Raw genomic sequence first — 16,075 nt, forward strand, 5'->3', positions numbered from 1 at the left:
CTAGCTGAAAGTATTGCCGGTAGTCTTAATGTTACCAACTGCTATGTGTGTGGAGGTACTAACATGGGAGACCAATGGCCTTGGGAAGCAAAGGAGGTAATGTCCGGTTCTGAGGCAGTTGACCAACTAATATCTACACAAGCCGATTATCATTTGAGTGTTAGAGGTAAATCTGAGTGGAGATTAAAGACCTCCATCATAGGTTATGTTTGCATAGCAAGGAAAGGAATAATGTATAATACTTCTGTAGGAGAATTAACTTGTCTAGGGCAAAAAGCTTATGATGATGATACTAAAAATACAACTTGGTGGTCGGCTTCAAATGTCTCAGAACCATCTAACCCGTTTGCTAGATATGCCAGTTTAAAGGATGTGTGGTTTGATTTATCCATCACATCTACCTGGAGAGCCCCAGCAAATTTGTACTGGATCTGTGGTAAGAAAGCCTATTCGGAGTTGCCACAGGACTGGGAAGGGGCATGTGTGTTGGGTATGCTCAAACCATCCTTCTTCTTGTTACCGATTGAAACAGGTGAGACTTTAGGTGTTAAAGTGTATGATGTGAATCATAGGAAGAAAAGGGGACCCTTAGAGATAGGCACCTGGGAAGATAATGAATGGCCTCCCCAGCGTATCATAGATTATTATGGGCCAGCCACGTGGGCAGAAGATGGTACCTTTGGTTATAGAACCCCAATTTATATGCTCAACCGTATTATAAGATTACAGGCGGTGGTTGAGATTATTACTAATGAGACCTCACAAGCACTCAATCTTCTAGCGAAGCATAATACCAGGATGAGGACAGCAGTGTACCAAAATAGATTAGCCTTGGATTACCTTTTGGCAGTAGAGGGAGGTGTATGTGGGAAGTTTAACCTGAGCAATTGCTGTCTTCAAATAGATGACGAAGGGCAAGCAATAGCTGAGCTTACTAGCCATATAGTTAAACTAGTGCATGTGCCTACTCAGGTATGGAAAGGGTACAATCCAAGTAGTTGGTTTGGTAGCTGGTATGAGTGGTTTGGAGGGCTTAAGGCAGTGGTAGGTGGAGTCCTACTGATTTTACTGTTGTGTCTACTCCTACCGTGTCTTATACCCTTAGTAGTTAGGTCTGTGCAAAGCCTGATAGGAAGTATAGCAGAGAGGAAGGCTGCTGCACAGATAATGGCGATATATAAGTATAAGGCTCTAGATCAAGGAGAACCAATGCAGGAAGATGAGTGTTAAAAGATTCACATCATAAGATAAGTCTGGTCTGGTTCATGGTAACCTGAGGTATATGCAAACCAAGGTTAAGTGATGCCTCAAGTAATTGTGAAATATCAGAGGCATCAAAGGGGGGAATGTGATGTAATTCCAGTAAAATACAAGTTTAGCAGGCTAAGATTGCCACAAGGCATATGTATGTATATGTGTTTGTAGTACACGTAGCTAAGATACTGTTATCACTGTACTGACCAGGTGCAGGAATGTAAGAACTGGAATTACGCGTCCCTCTCCTTTGTATCAGATGAGCCACGTGGTTAGACCGGATGGATGAGTTTAGACTCTATTTATTAAATAGGTTAAGGGTATGTGTGGGTGTAGTTAATTGTGGGAGGAGCTACAGTGCTATATAAGGAATGTACTCTATGTATTCAGTACTCAGACTTTGCTGTATTTTGGTGACGCTAGTCCCTCTGAGTCCCGATCGGTGATCCAATAAAGAATCTCTTCCTTCCTGAAGAAACCTGTGTCCATCTCTCTGTGCTTGGCTTCCGTCAGTTTCTCCGGTATCAGTACAGCGTGTATTTTACATCCCCGCAGTACAGAGTGTATTTTACAGCAACACAGTAATGTGCAGTACAGAGAGTATTACACAGCTCTGCAGTACAGAGTACTATACAGCACCGCCGTAATGTGCAGTACAGAGAGTATTACACAGCTCTGCACTACAGAGAGTATTACACAGCTCTGCAGTAATGTGAAGTACAGAGTATTATACAGCTCTGCAGTAATGTGCAGTACAGAGTATTACACAGCTCTGCAGTAATGTGCAGTACACAGTATTACACAGCTCTGCAGTAATGTGCAGTACACAGTATTACACAGCTCTGCAGTAATGTGCAGTACAGAGTATTACACAGCTCTGCAGTACAGAGTATTATACAGCTCTGCAGTAATGTGCAGTACAGAGTATAACACAGCTCTGCAGTAATGTGCAGTACACAGTATTACACAGCTCTGCAGTAATGTGCAGTACAGAGTATTACACAGCTCTGCAGTAATGTGCAGTACAGAGTATTACACAGCTCTGCAGTAATGTGCAGTACAGAGTATTACACAGCTCTGCAGTAATGTGCAGTGCAGAGTATTACACAGCTCTGCAGTACAGAGTATTATACAGCACTGCAGTAATGTGCAGTACAGAGTATTACACAGCTCTGCAGTAATGTGCAGTGCAGAGTATTACACAGCTCTGCAGTACAGAGTATTATACAGCACTGCAGTAATGTGCAGTACAGAGAGTATTACACAGCTCTGCAGTAATGTGCATTACAGAGTATTACACAGCTCTGCAGTACAGAGTATTACACAGCTCTGCAGTACAGAGTATTACACAGCTCTGCAGTAATGTGCAGTACACAGTATTACACAGCTCTGCAGAAATGTGCAGTACAGAGTATTACACAGCTCTGCAGTAATGTGCAGTACAGAATATTATACATCTCTGCAGTAATGTGCACTACAGAGAGTATTATACAGCCTCACAGTAATGTGCAGTACATTTGTGTGTATTATGGATCTCCACAGAAATACAATGTATTTAAGTATTACTGAAATCTACTCCGAGGGGAAGTTTTGCATTCTTTCACCATAACATCTAGCACAAAGAATCTCGAGAATGTATTTAAAATAAATTCCAAGTTGCGTCCAGATGACCTTGAATATTATTTAAAAAACGGTTACAAATTAATAAACACTTTTTTTCCCCAAAAGGGGGAGGAGAGTTAGCTATTAAAGTGAGTGATTACTTTTAAAGTGACAATTTCTTTGGGGTAAGATCTTTCTAGCAAGTTTCTAGTTCATGCATTCAACATTATAAGAAGTCAAGAAAATTAATTGGAAATTTGCAACAAATAAATAGGAAAGCAGATCGAGTAAAATGCTTCACATAAATGGAAAGAGAAATGCCTACCTTCTATTGGCCCTTGCATTCTTTTAAGCAACCAGAGTTTTAGTTCAGATTCACTATCTATTTGTGCGTCTTTAGGGCTGGATTCTTCAGGAGAACAAGGAGACAAGGAATCTGGTGACTCCTCAACATTAGCATTATCCTTATCAGTTTTTTCCTTTAGTTTACTGTACACGTTAATCTCTCCATGTTCCGAACTAAGGGGTCTGCTTTTGATCTCTGCTTCTTTTATTCCAGGAACAGACATTAAAAGTTCTTTAGACTCCGGTCTGTTTTCTTCTGTGTGCGGGAGGCAAACTTCTATATTTTTGGTTTCACTGGAGACTTGATGAATTTTAAAACATGAGTTTATTTCCCTTATAACTTTATCTTCATTTAATGTGCCAGTGGAAACAGACGCCAGTTCTTTGGGGCCAATTACTTCAACAATTACACTATCAGAAGATCCATGAACAGTAGGGGTGGATGTGTTGTATTCTTCATTATTCAATATCATTACCTTCTGTTCTTCTAATGGGTCTACTAACTCAAGAAAGTCATCTTCAGCACAAGACTCAGCCTTCTCAGTTTTAGAGCTACTAGTAATTTCAGAAGCCTGTTCAGGTTGTAGTGTAAATTGATTAACGGGATTTAAATGTACTGTAGACAAGTCAACAGGTATCTTATTTTTAGGATGTTTGGATTCATTTACCACGTAGTGATTTTCAGCAGTGCATGGTGTAGTTCTCTTTTTTACAATATCAGCTTCAATAATTCCATATTGCTTCTTTTCCTTATTGAGAGATTTGAATTTGCTGAATGGATTGATGTCTTTTTCAGATGACAGGTCCTCCCATTCCCCAGGCCTGTACAGAGGACAAAGATCCTTGGGTATATCACTGTCAGGAAAAAATGGTGGATGGGGATGGAATGTTAAACAAACAAAAAAAAAAAATGAAGAAAATAAATAATAAAAAAATAACATACTGTAAACTAAAATTTAAACTAAAATAAAATGTGCAGAACGAAACATAAAAGGAAAACAATGTATGCAAATCCAAGAAAATAAACAAGTTAAATGCACAACTGAAGAGAAAAGCAAAACTGAATAAAGGAAATTGATGGTGCTGGGAATGATTCATTTGTAGTTTGAGGGAAGCAAATACAATTTTACAGATAAATCACAGTTGCATCCATTTCATACTTAAAGGAACTATATAGGCAAATACATGCATATCCTTGCATCCCTCCTACCCCGCCCCATAAACCTACTGTCACTAAATGTCTTTTTCACCTTGTAGCAGATGGTGTCAGGGCTGTCCTAAAAGACTGTACTATTATTGCAATGTGTGTGTTATTTTTATTCCTATGGTCAAAATGTATGTAAAATTTGTATAATAGTTTGGTAGTTTCCATCCGTACTCCATACGAGTGTAAACTACCGAATCCATAGACCACCTCAGAGAGAAGTGTGTACCTTATTAAATTGTTTACACTTCACTAACCGCAGGTTAATTGGTACTTTTGTGCAGTATCTGGGTGGCCACTGTTCGGGATACGAACACGTGGCGGCGGCCATCTTACGCACGAAAATCTCAGCGGTGTTTGGTCATCGAGTGTCTGGAACTCAAATTGGACACTCGATCACCCGAACACCGCTGAGACCTCCATAGCTACGTAACTCACGAACGGGAATGCTAATCAGTCTCCCGTTCGGTAGTTTCAAAGTACCGAACAAGGGGGTTCATACGAATCCAAGATTAATCATGGATGGCAATGTTTAATGTGTATTTTACCTCCCGAACGAAGACCAACCGCAGGGCCAAAACCTATGGAACTCTTTTCGGATACCACCTCGTGTGCGGTCGGTCAAATTATACCCTCCACCTAACTCCCGAACCCCTGGACCGATCTGGGTGATTTTTGGATATGTCAGTCAACCAGATCAGGGCTACCAGAGGGTAACCCCAGAATTATTGTAACTACTTGTTTTAGGGTACATCCAGAACTGGGGGGAATTTACAGTATGTATAATGGGATTAAGTGTCATACTGAGGGGAGGAGATGTGTGGGAGGTAACCGTTATATTATTGGTTACTGTCCTAATTAATGTGAATCCCTTCCTTGCATGGGAGAATGCATTATAAGGAGACTGTGTTGATTAATAGTCAGTTCTGTCCCTGATGCTGTGTGTCGTCCAGTTATTGGGAGTGCTGTTGGGATATTATTGGATTATTTTGCCTGCTGAAATTACTACTCTATGGATCTATAATACTTGTTCCTGAGCCTCACTGGGATCTATAGTGGAGTTAGCCTCTGAAATATCAGGCCTCCGCTACACACCTAAATAGTGTAAAAATGAGCTTTAGAAGTACCTCTTGTAATCTTTACTTTGATCAGATTGTCTGCTCCTCCTGATTTAATGTCATTTCCCATTATGATTTTTCCCTACTTCCTGTAGTTCAGCTGGACTATCCACCAATGGCAATGCTCCAGTGTTTCTCTAAGAAAATCAGTAATGACACACCCACAATGGCCATGCTCCAGTGATGCTCTATGAGAATCAGTAATGACACACCTTACTGGGTGTGCTGGAGTTTAGTGACGTCATTTGCATCACTCAGTACATGACCACAATGTCAGGCCAAGAAGTACTCAACCTAAGTTACACTACAAATACAGCATTTAGACATTAAAACTTACATAGCACATCACACACGTTCTTTTACCACATTAGGTCATTAGCTATCATAGTGTCATATGTTCATTATGAATAAAAATAAAAGACAGAAACGCATTGAATACCTTTATGTTATCTCTCTCTACTGCTATCGAAGGAGACGGATTACCAGGGGTTGGAGGGGGACGGTCAAGAGTGGGTAGAGAGGTTGGCTGACCGGGACTGGCAGGGAAGGGGTTAACAGTGGATAGGGTTGGAGGACTATATTACTTGCATTACAGGGAGGGAGGGAAAGCAGAACATATGGGCTGTAGCAGTGTCTTTGCAGTGCAGTCTGTGCTATGAGCATTCTTTACACTACAGAAGACATCTCTCTATTTTCTGAAAAAGGTAAGTTTCTTTCAAAGACTGGGAATCAGGAACATGTTGAAATGGGAGACCGGGTGGCTAAGGAGGCTGGGTTACACTGCTAAAAAACAGTACAATTTTACAGTACTGCAGGAAAACTACACAGAATTGAAAAAACAAAAAACTAACAGGTATTTGAGCGTATTAGCTTTAAATTTAAGCATAACTTATTTAGCTGCCTATTTCATTTACGCATTCTGCCTATAAAATATAGGTACAGGGCTGGGCACAGATGCACTGCTAGTACTACAGACTGGGGTCACTGGTATTGCATAGTAAAAACTCAGGCTTACCCAGCAGGAATGGTTCAATATCAGGCATTACTTAACATGTCACAAGGGCCTCCTTCAAAATGTGGCCTTTGTTCCCATGCAGGTAAGTGGTAAGGGACCCATCGAGAACAGCTCGGTTAACAATATCTTAATCTCTGACATTTCATAAAAATGTTTCCTCGCGCTGCACAGTCAAATAGCAAGGACAGACCACGTTCCAAAAAATAGTCATGAGCGGGCCCTCAATATTTCAAAAAGCCAATGAGGGGAAACCTGTATTTCAGGCAGTCCTGAACTAGAACAAGACGAGGCTATTCAAAAGTTATTTTAGACAATTTCATAACCTATAAATAGGTTTTTTTTTTTTAAGTAAATACATTTGTGCAAACTAATTTCTGAATACCACACATTTACTACAGTTCAATGATACATTAACGTGAGTTATAGCTCTGTGATGTTCTATTATGAACTAAAATACATGAAACATTTGGACCAATGTAAAAAGAAAAGAAAGGAAACTGGCTACCAATGCAGAACAACTGTTCATTAGTATGGAGGGTCTCAACAGGTATGTACACTGGCAAAAACTAAATCAGACTGTGCCAGTAATGCACTAAAAAAAAAAAAAAAAATCCACAAGGTAAAATAGTCATCAAGAATGCATCTACAAGGAAATTAATGGGCAAAAATATAATATATATTTTTATATCTATCTCATTAGCGTCTGGTTGCCACACAAAGCAGGCACGTCATCTTGGGGGGGTCTGCCAATTGTAGGCATCTATTGTAAGGATTTTTTGTTTTTTTATAACAAACCTTTTAAAATTGTTCTAGACTTTATACAACATCCTCTTACTATGCCTATTAAATTAGTTTTAGAAAGTTACATGTTGTTAAATTGTGGTTGTGGTGGAATTTATGATTCACTCAGTTTAGCCTAGTAAAAATAATTGAAGCGTTTACTGAAGTGATGTGCTAGTGCGGGCAAGCAGAGAACAGAATTGCTCTCCATGTATCCTTACATTTGATACAAATTACAGCCCTCCTCCACCCTCCCCCCACCTAAAAAAAAAAAAAAAAAAAGTTTTATGTACGGTAAACCAATCAATACCTTTCTCCCCCTCCCCCCTTCAATTTTGGCCTGAAATGGAAAGTGTTAAAGGGACACTATATAGTCACCAGAACAACGACAGCCTATTGTATTTGTTCTGGTGAGTATAATCATTCCCTCCGGGCTTTTTGCAGTAAACACTTTTTTTCCAGAGAAAAGGTAGTGTTTACATTACAGCCTTGGGACACCTCTGCTGGTCACTCCTTATATGGCTGCTAGAGCAGCTTCCTGGGGCAGTGCTGCACAGCGTGCAGCACTGCCATTCAGTGCTGCCACTCTTTGCATGGAGACACTGAACTTTTCTGATAGAGATGCATTGTTTCAATGAGGATTTGCCGATTGGCCAGGGCTGTGTTTGGCTTGTGCTGGCTCTGCCCCTGATCTGCCTCTGACATTCTCAGCCAATCCAATCCTATCCTATTGGAAAGCATTCTGATTGGCTAGATCATCACTTCTTCTGATGTCGGCCAAAGTGGCAGATCAGCAATCCATTCCAGAGCTTCTCAGAAAAGCATTGGATAACCAATGGGCATGTGCAGGAATCGCACTGAATTCAATGATTCCTTATGAGAAGCGTCTATTACAAATGTAACAGCTCGTTTAAAGCAATCAAGGCAAGAGACCCCGCCTGTCTGTCTGTTGGACAGCTGGGAGGCTGCAACTAAGGAGTTTTATAGTCTAATTTTTATTTTCTCTGAGTTTGGCCTGGCCCATTACTCTCTACTCACCTCATCTGAACAACAGGAGGGCTTCCTGGGAAAATAATCTCAGTACGCTGTTAGTATCAAGCTTCTTTACATGTTTATTTCTTAAATGTGTGCAGTCATCACTAATGCCATGACAATGTTTTATTATGATTATTTTTGCTTGCTCGTGTTGTCGTGGCAGTGCAAGCTTGCTTGTTAATTTGTGTACAGCAAAAGTAAAGAATCTTTTTTTGAATTTTTTATATGATCTGAAAAGTGGTGCAAAGCTGTACAAGAGGTGTAAAAAGCGTTACCAATGTCCCTGCAGATTCCAAATAAATGCCATGGAGATTGCGCCACTTGTAGAAGTTTGCACCACTCTTGGCCATGAGACTTATTACTCATTTGTTTTGTCATCTTTTCTATCCAGATATATTCAAAGTGGATCTGTCAAATGTGGGGGTCTTTTTGTATATTGCAAAGACCCTCTTAAAACCGATAGATCCAGTGGGGTTCTGGGAGACATAGGGCGCTGGGGAGGAGAGTTTTGCTTACCACCGGCTGTCTGGCATATTACAGCTACAGGTCTCTTTGGCTACAGATTTTTCAGTTCTTAGGAGCTACATCTGTGCTGTACTCACTTTGGCGATCCTCTGCGGGATCCTCCATAGACAAAGAATGAATCCCACAGCTGTCATTTGTCACAATCTCTGTAATTGGACCAAAGTTCATAGGAGCTCCTCCTTTCAACCTCAGGCTTTACCATAAGACAAAGTAGTCCACACTTTGTCTTATGAAAACTTTGGATTGCGCTGGAGTCTTAATTATTACGTCAATGGTTATATCTTTACGAAGTACTGAAATGTGACAAATCCGCTTTAGCCATTTGGAAGCCTGCTTTGTTACACAAATTATTTTTGCTAAAATGCGCACCTGCCTAGCGGGTTGCCTAGCCAATTTGTAAGATGGCCAATGTTACAGATTAATTGCATTTTGTTTTCTAGGCTTCTATGGGAACTGTTCATCCACCATTGGTTCATTCTTCTCTGGTCCTTTTTGGTGCCTTGAGTGATTTGCATACCCAAAAGCTGATTGAGCTCAAATGCTCTACATTCTCCATACAGCGACTTGTTTAACTAACTTTGGACAACCTGGTACACAAACATTGAAATCACAATTTTCCAAGTTGCCCAAAGATGTGACTTGTCCAGCAAAGTGAAATTCAAGCAAGAACTTTGCCATTCTGTCAAATTCAGCATGCCTTAATGGACATTCCACATTCTAATCTGTCCAAAGTATCCTGCTAGATTTAAATACATAGGTTGACAATAACAGATTTATTTTTTTTATATTATGTATAACAAATAGTGTGAAATCTAAATATAACCTATTTTAGTGGCAGGAGGTTTCAAATATGAAGGGCATAACACTTAGCGATTTTCCTGTTTCAAATGTATAAAGGACATGTGCTGTTGCAAGTGGAGATTAAAAGTTTGATTTTTAACTCTAAGAGAGAAGAGAGTGTAAGGTGTCTTGAGATGAAAATTAAGTTGAAAGAGTGAAAGAAAACTAGAATACAATATGACAATAAAATAGGTTTGCTGGATGACCTAACTGGAGAGAATAGAAAAGAAGAGATTAGTAATGACGGAAGCTGATCATATCGAAAGTTAATATTGCAAATAATTTTTTTAAACATTAAGATAATTTGTAAAAGGAGCACTCAGCAGTAGACTGTTTCATTACTTGCTAGAAACTAAACATATCTCCCATGGTTAAAAAAAAAAAAAAATCACAGAAAACGGAAACGATAAAACTAATTCATTTATATTGGGTCAACATGGTGCAATGCTGCCTGAATTTTTATGTGCATTAACCTCATGAGAGTACCATCCTGGGAACAGTCCAGTAGAAAGGTCCCATTCTAGACATTACTTACGATGGAAGAGCATCTTTAATCTTCATATGAGAGATGTCGCTGTAGAGTGCAATGGAGACCACTTCTTCCATAGGGCAAATTAAACCATATTCTTCACAGCCATTCTCAATGACAAGTGGATCAGATTTGTGAGGATCAAACATCACATTATTTGGAGTGACTATCATGACTCCACCCACAACACCCTGTTCAACAAAAGACATAGTCAATGTTCCATGTGGCACACTCTCCCAACACTAGTGGTAGATTCAGGGATGTGGAGTTTATATTGCCTAACACTCGTGACATGCAGTTTGGGGCAGGAATTTATACACACACACACACACACACACACACACATACATATACACACATACAGGTAGCGTGAAGATAGCAATCCCAGCAGAGGTGTATTTGCCTTGGGCAGCACTTTCGGGGGGGTGGGCAAATCGCACTGGCAATCGCACTGGCAAATGCCAATTGCTGAGGCACTTTCCGGGCGGGTGGCGAGGGAGCACTGATCCTTTTGTTCAGCTCCCTCGCACCGCAGTGATGACTGAATAGGACATCACTCCGGCCTTGGCATCACTACGCGGCGCGCAGGAAGACCAGTGCTCCCTCGCCTACTGCAGTGACCGGCTGGCCGCCCAGCAGCCCAACTAGACTCCAAGTAAAGTGAGAACCCACCCCAGCACTCCCAAAGGTATGGAGGCTGGGGGGATTGAATAAAAAAAAAAAAAAAAAAAATGTGAGTGTGCTAGTGAGTGTGTGTGCGTGCGTCAGTGAGAGTGTGTGCGCGTTAGTGAGAGTGTGTGCGTCTGTTAGCTAGTGTATGTGTGTATCTGACGCGGAGTGTATATGTGTCTGTCAGTGAGTGTGTATGTGTATTTAGAAAGGGGTGGGTGCCTGAGTTTTGTCATACTTAGAGCAGCACAAAACCAGGATACACCAATGACTCCAAGGACTCTATGTATTAAAGTAAAACTTAACTTTTAATGTCCACAGTTAAGAGATCAACGTTTCAGTTTGCAACCCAAACTTTCATCAGGATAACATAACATCTTAAAAAAACAATTTTATAGGGGGCGGGGCCTGGACATCATGGCGGCTGGCTGCACATCAAGTGAGCTCCCAGCTTGATCCACAAACTCGGACTGATTTCCTGACAGCCAGCTCGCCACAAACGACTCACCCAGCTACATACCCATAACTGGTGTCCCAGGGGAAGATCTTGAGGATTTCTGTGACTCACCAGCCTACATCTCACACAGAGACCCCACTGCGGCGTACCATCGCTGCAGGACAAGTGAAGTGGCCAATCATACATTCTGTGCGATGCTGCAACACGTTGGGTCTGCCAACTACCACGTTAATCCCTTCCACCCCCTCCCCTCTGAACCGGTGGGCATTATCCTGGTCCCCACTAAGCCTGCACCATGAAACCTGACTGGAAAAAAACCTGCAAGCTACGTGGCACCTTCAAGATGGCTGCCGCATTGAAACCCAAGCACAGCCAAACAAGCCTGATAGGCCACAGCTGGAGAGAGGCCTTTGATGCTCGGTTCGAGGCAATATGCCAAGCCTTCGGGATCCACGGACTAAGGGCACTGGAGCAAAAGAGACAGGGACTTGTCACGCTGCAAAACGCTGACAACTCGCTTGCTGCATGTGCAGTGCAGCCTGACTTTCCGCATGCTGGAGAGGGGGACCATTACACCCAACCTGGAGATGGACTGTCCACTGTGGAATGCACGGGGTATTGGTTGAAGACAGCTAACAATGCCTTTTTCAGCCCCTCTGCTGTTGCCTGACAAACGGTCTGATTTATGGTAAACCTAATATGGACACTGACTGTTTTTACTTAGCTTGTGGCTTAAATATGCTCTCACAACACAGGTGGCAATGTTAACCTTTTATTTTAGCTTATGACTTCGTTTAACCTTGTATGTTGACGCTCACGTATTTACAAGCAATCCAGTGGCTACTATCTCTTGACACTTCGGTAGACCCTCTTCTTTTATGCTAAGATGGCTAATTATACTTCCTTAGATGAACGACCCTGCCTGACAACCGATCTTTGACACACTCTCAAGCTATCCCGAAGCAGCCTGTCCTCTCACTACCTAGCATGACACACATTGATCTACCTAATTATTAGCCTGTTTCTCTCACCTTATATTCTTACTAAATATAAAAATTGTGCAGACCCACAGCCACAATGTTTTCAATTTTATTTTATTCTTATATGTGCCAATGCTGTTGTGGCAAGGCATGTCTGTAATGTAATTTGTGCACAACAAAAATAAAGAATAAAAAAAAAAATCTTATATACCCATCACCAAAGTACAGTTACCCAATAAAGAAGAGGGTGCTGACTGTGACCGCCATTCCCAGACCCTGCCCAGGTTACTACATGACCCCGATGACTTGGTGATGGGTATATAAGATTGTTTTTTAAGATGTTATGTTATCCTGATAAAAGTTTGGGTTGCAAACTGAAATATATATATATAGATATATTATTTATTTTAAAATCATCTCAGTCCTGAGATAATTGCTGCTGCGTGAAGAGGTGTGAAGAGCGGCAGAAGCCATCCGCTCCTGACAATGGCCCCAATCTTTTTAATTACAATTATTTTGTAATTTTTGTCAGGGCAAGTAGATTGTAAAAACAAGTATATTAAAAAAAAATTTTTTTTTTTTTTAAAAATCCACACTGTTGACAGTACAATATACAACGTATGACTTCATCTTGGATCTTGCAAACTAATGGGTCAATTTAATTTTAGAAAAATCCATTTGAAAATGATCTATCTTCGGCATTGAAATTATTTCAAATTTTGACTTTATTTAAATCATTAAAATTTTGGGGAGTCAAATTCGATAAGTTAGTCGGCTGGTCGAAATGGAGTTCAAAGTTTATCTGATGCTCGTGAAATAGTTCAGACACTGTCCCAATATATTGGAACCAACAGATGTAAAAGGCATTTTTGTAGTATAAGTAAGTTAATGCAAATTAATCATTTTTTAACATGTGCAAATATGCTTGGATTAGAACAGCTTTAGTTTAGTGAATTCTTAGTACCTCGTTAAAGAAAGTGCTTTTGTGAAAAATGTATGTCTTTACTTACCTTGCCATCAGTGATGTATCTACAATTCATTTTTAGGAACTTAACCAAAATGGGTTCTTCTTCTTCAGATGTTGAAGACAAAACCCTTTCGATTGGTTTTGTGGCCTTTCTTGCCAAGTCTGCATCCTTTATGTAAAGAAATAAATCATCAACACTACCCATGTTTTTAATTTTACATTTTCTAGGTTACTCTATCTTCACTCCATACAAAACCAGTAAGTACTAAGCACCATTTAAATTCGCTGGTGTGCTGTAGCTATAGCAGATGCAACCAAGTGAAGGCTAAATATATTAAAGGACCACTCTAGGCACCCAGACCACTTCAGCTTAATGAGGTGGTCTGGGTGCCAGGTCCTTCTAGGGTTAACCCATTTTTTCATAAACATAGCAGTTTCAGAGAAACTGCTATGTTTGTGAATGGGTTAAGCCTTCCCCCTATGTCCTCTAGTGGCTGTCTCATTGACAGCCGCTAGAGGCGCTTGCGTGCTTCTCACTGTGATTTTCACAGTGAGAGCACGCAAGCGTCCATAGGAAAGCATTATGAATGCTTTCCTATGTGACCGGCTGAATGCGCGCGCAGCTCTTGCCGCGCGTGCGCATTCAGCCGACGGGGAGGAGAAGAGGCGGATCGGAGGAGGAGAGCAGGAGGAGAGTTCTCCGCCCAGCGCTGGAAAAAGGTAAGTTTTTACCCCTTTCCCGAGCCGGGCGGGAGGGGGTCCCTGAGGGTGGGGGCACCCTCAGGGCACTCTAGTGCCAGGAAAACGAGTATGTTTTCCTGGCACTAGAGTGGTCCTTTAAGGACAGAGCAAAAGAAGAATTTTATGATCATGAAAGATGATGGGAAAAGAGGCACAATGCAAGGGGAAAAGTGAATGAATTTATAAAGAAGTGAAGGGCATGCAGAAAGAATGAAAGGATAGAATGGATAAATACAGGTTAAAAAGGGAAAAAGGAGATGATTGATACGATACCTTCACACTTGATTGAAATTAAAGGCAAAATCTAATTCAGCTCTTATATGCAAGTACTGGCCTCAAAAACAAATACAAAAAATACGGCCCCGCTGGATTAAATCCCCAACCTCCTTCCAAATTTTTGTGGATGCCTTCCCCATCCAGATTGAGTTTATTGTAACTAATTGTCATTAATAAAGTTTACTATACAACAATGTAATCTGTGTGGAATGCAGACTAAGAATGAGCCTGTTTAATTGGGAACACCATATTGGCCTAAAATCAAAAGGGTCTGAAAGTACCCAAATTTAACAGAAGGCTAGAACAGGAAAATTACTTACTGGAAGCTTGTCATACTCTGCATCTGAGGAAACTGGAGAGGCAAAGCCACCAAGTTTTGCTTTGGGGTTGACCTCGGCAGACTGAAGATTTCCATCTGGAACATATAGAATCTGAGGGGGGAAAATCCAAAACAAACATTTTAATGATTTGTGTTACAGAGAGTAAAAACATCTGGAGATATATGAAATTAGCACAGTTCACAACTTCTGCGACACTCAAACCACGTGTTACCATTTAATTTATAATAATATAAAAAGCTATATCAATTCTTTAAAGATTTTACATATAGGTTACATTACAATTTCCTATTTTATGATCAGTATGCTACAGCTTTCATTCAGCACTGACACAGTTTCATTCCAGGTCCCTGCATCAGTGTTCTCCAGGACACAACAGAAATAAAAATACCAAAACAGACTAAATTGGGTCACTGAACAGGAGTAGTTTGTTAATCTAACGTTCTACACAAACACTGCGTATACATGCCACCTGTTGATCAGAACCAATTAATTTTGTTTTGGACTAGATAGACACATAGCCTGCCAAGTTCAAACTGCACACCATCCAACACTGGACATTATGAAATATAGGAGGTACTGAACACGGGTAGGCCATTGTAAGCAACGGTTACAATGGAACAGTTATGAAAACTGTATTCATTTTTAAATCTATCACTGACCTGCAGTAGGTGATGCTACTGACATACATAATACCTACATATTCTTGGGAATGCACTGCAGGCTATTTACATGTATGATGTGGACTTGTAACTAAATGAGTAAATTTGGGTCCTGACAAATCTGTTCATAATTTGTTAAACTAGAAATCCAGTTTATTACCACAATTATTTGATACATTGAAAGATGAGATTTATCTTGTATTTGTATTAATTTCTCAAATTTGTTTACAGAAAACAAAATATGTCTGACTAGGCAGGTAAGACAAACTATACTTTAAAAGGTAGATTCATTAATAGATTTCTACAGTTAAGGGAAGGGCAAGAAACAGTTTGTGCAAAAGATTGGCTTTAGTATGTAACAAAACGAAAAGTTACCTGTCCTGGCACGATAGTATGAGTAAACAATCTATTAAGTTCCACAAGTTTATTTGGAGTAATGTTGAACTTCAAGGCTATACAGTTCAAGGTGTCTGTGGCAGTTGCCTACAGTTGAAAAACAAAATTTACACAAAAAAGTTAAGCGAATAGTATTTTAAATATTTTATCACATTTATAAACCCACAGATTATACTATTAATATTCAACACTTTGAAACATTAAAACAGCTATAATGAATATATAACAATTACTTACAATCAGTTTTTCTGTATTTGTCAATCAACAATCCATCTCCTTTAGGTCTTGTTTCAAATATTTAAAGTACAAACAGATGTAATTATGGTAAACATTCCTCCCAAT

At 40.2% G+C, this 16,075-nt stretch overlaps 1 protein-coding gene across 5 annotated transcripts in view; it reads right to left on the bottom strand.

Annotated features, from left to right (window-relative positions):
* Positions 1-16,075, bottom strand: part of NCOA7 (nuclear receptor coactivator 7) — a 231,755-nt gene that overhangs the window by 59,695 nt on the left and 155,985 nt on the right. For 3 of the 5 annotated variants that reach the window (XM_063443174.1, XM_063443172.1, XM_063443173.1), the window contains exons 5-9: positions 15,713-15,820; positions 14,658-14,768; positions 13,364-13,489; positions 10,254-10,438; positions 3,182-4,056 (exon numbers count right to left, since the gene is read on the bottom strand). In XM_063443174.1, the coding sequence (XP_063299244.1) occupies positions 3,182-4,056; positions 10,254-10,438; positions 13,364-13,489; positions 14,658-14,768; positions 15,713-15,820 (1,405 nt within the window). Of the gene's footprint in view, positions 1-3,181; positions 4,057-9,741; positions 9,929-10,253; positions 10,439-13,363; positions 13,490-14,657; positions 14,769-15,712; positions 15,821-16,075 lie in introns of those variants that run through there. The other 2 variants (XM_063443175.1, XM_063443176.1) reach the window with 2 other exon arrangements.

Source organism: Pelobates fuscus, chromosome 2, assembly GCF_036172605.1.
Source record: "Pelobates fuscus isolate aPelFus1 chromosome 2, aPelFus1.pri, whole genome shotgun sequence".
Lineage (NCBI taxonomy): Eukaryota > Metazoa > Chordata > Amphibia > Anura > Pelobatidae > Pelobates > Pelobates fuscus.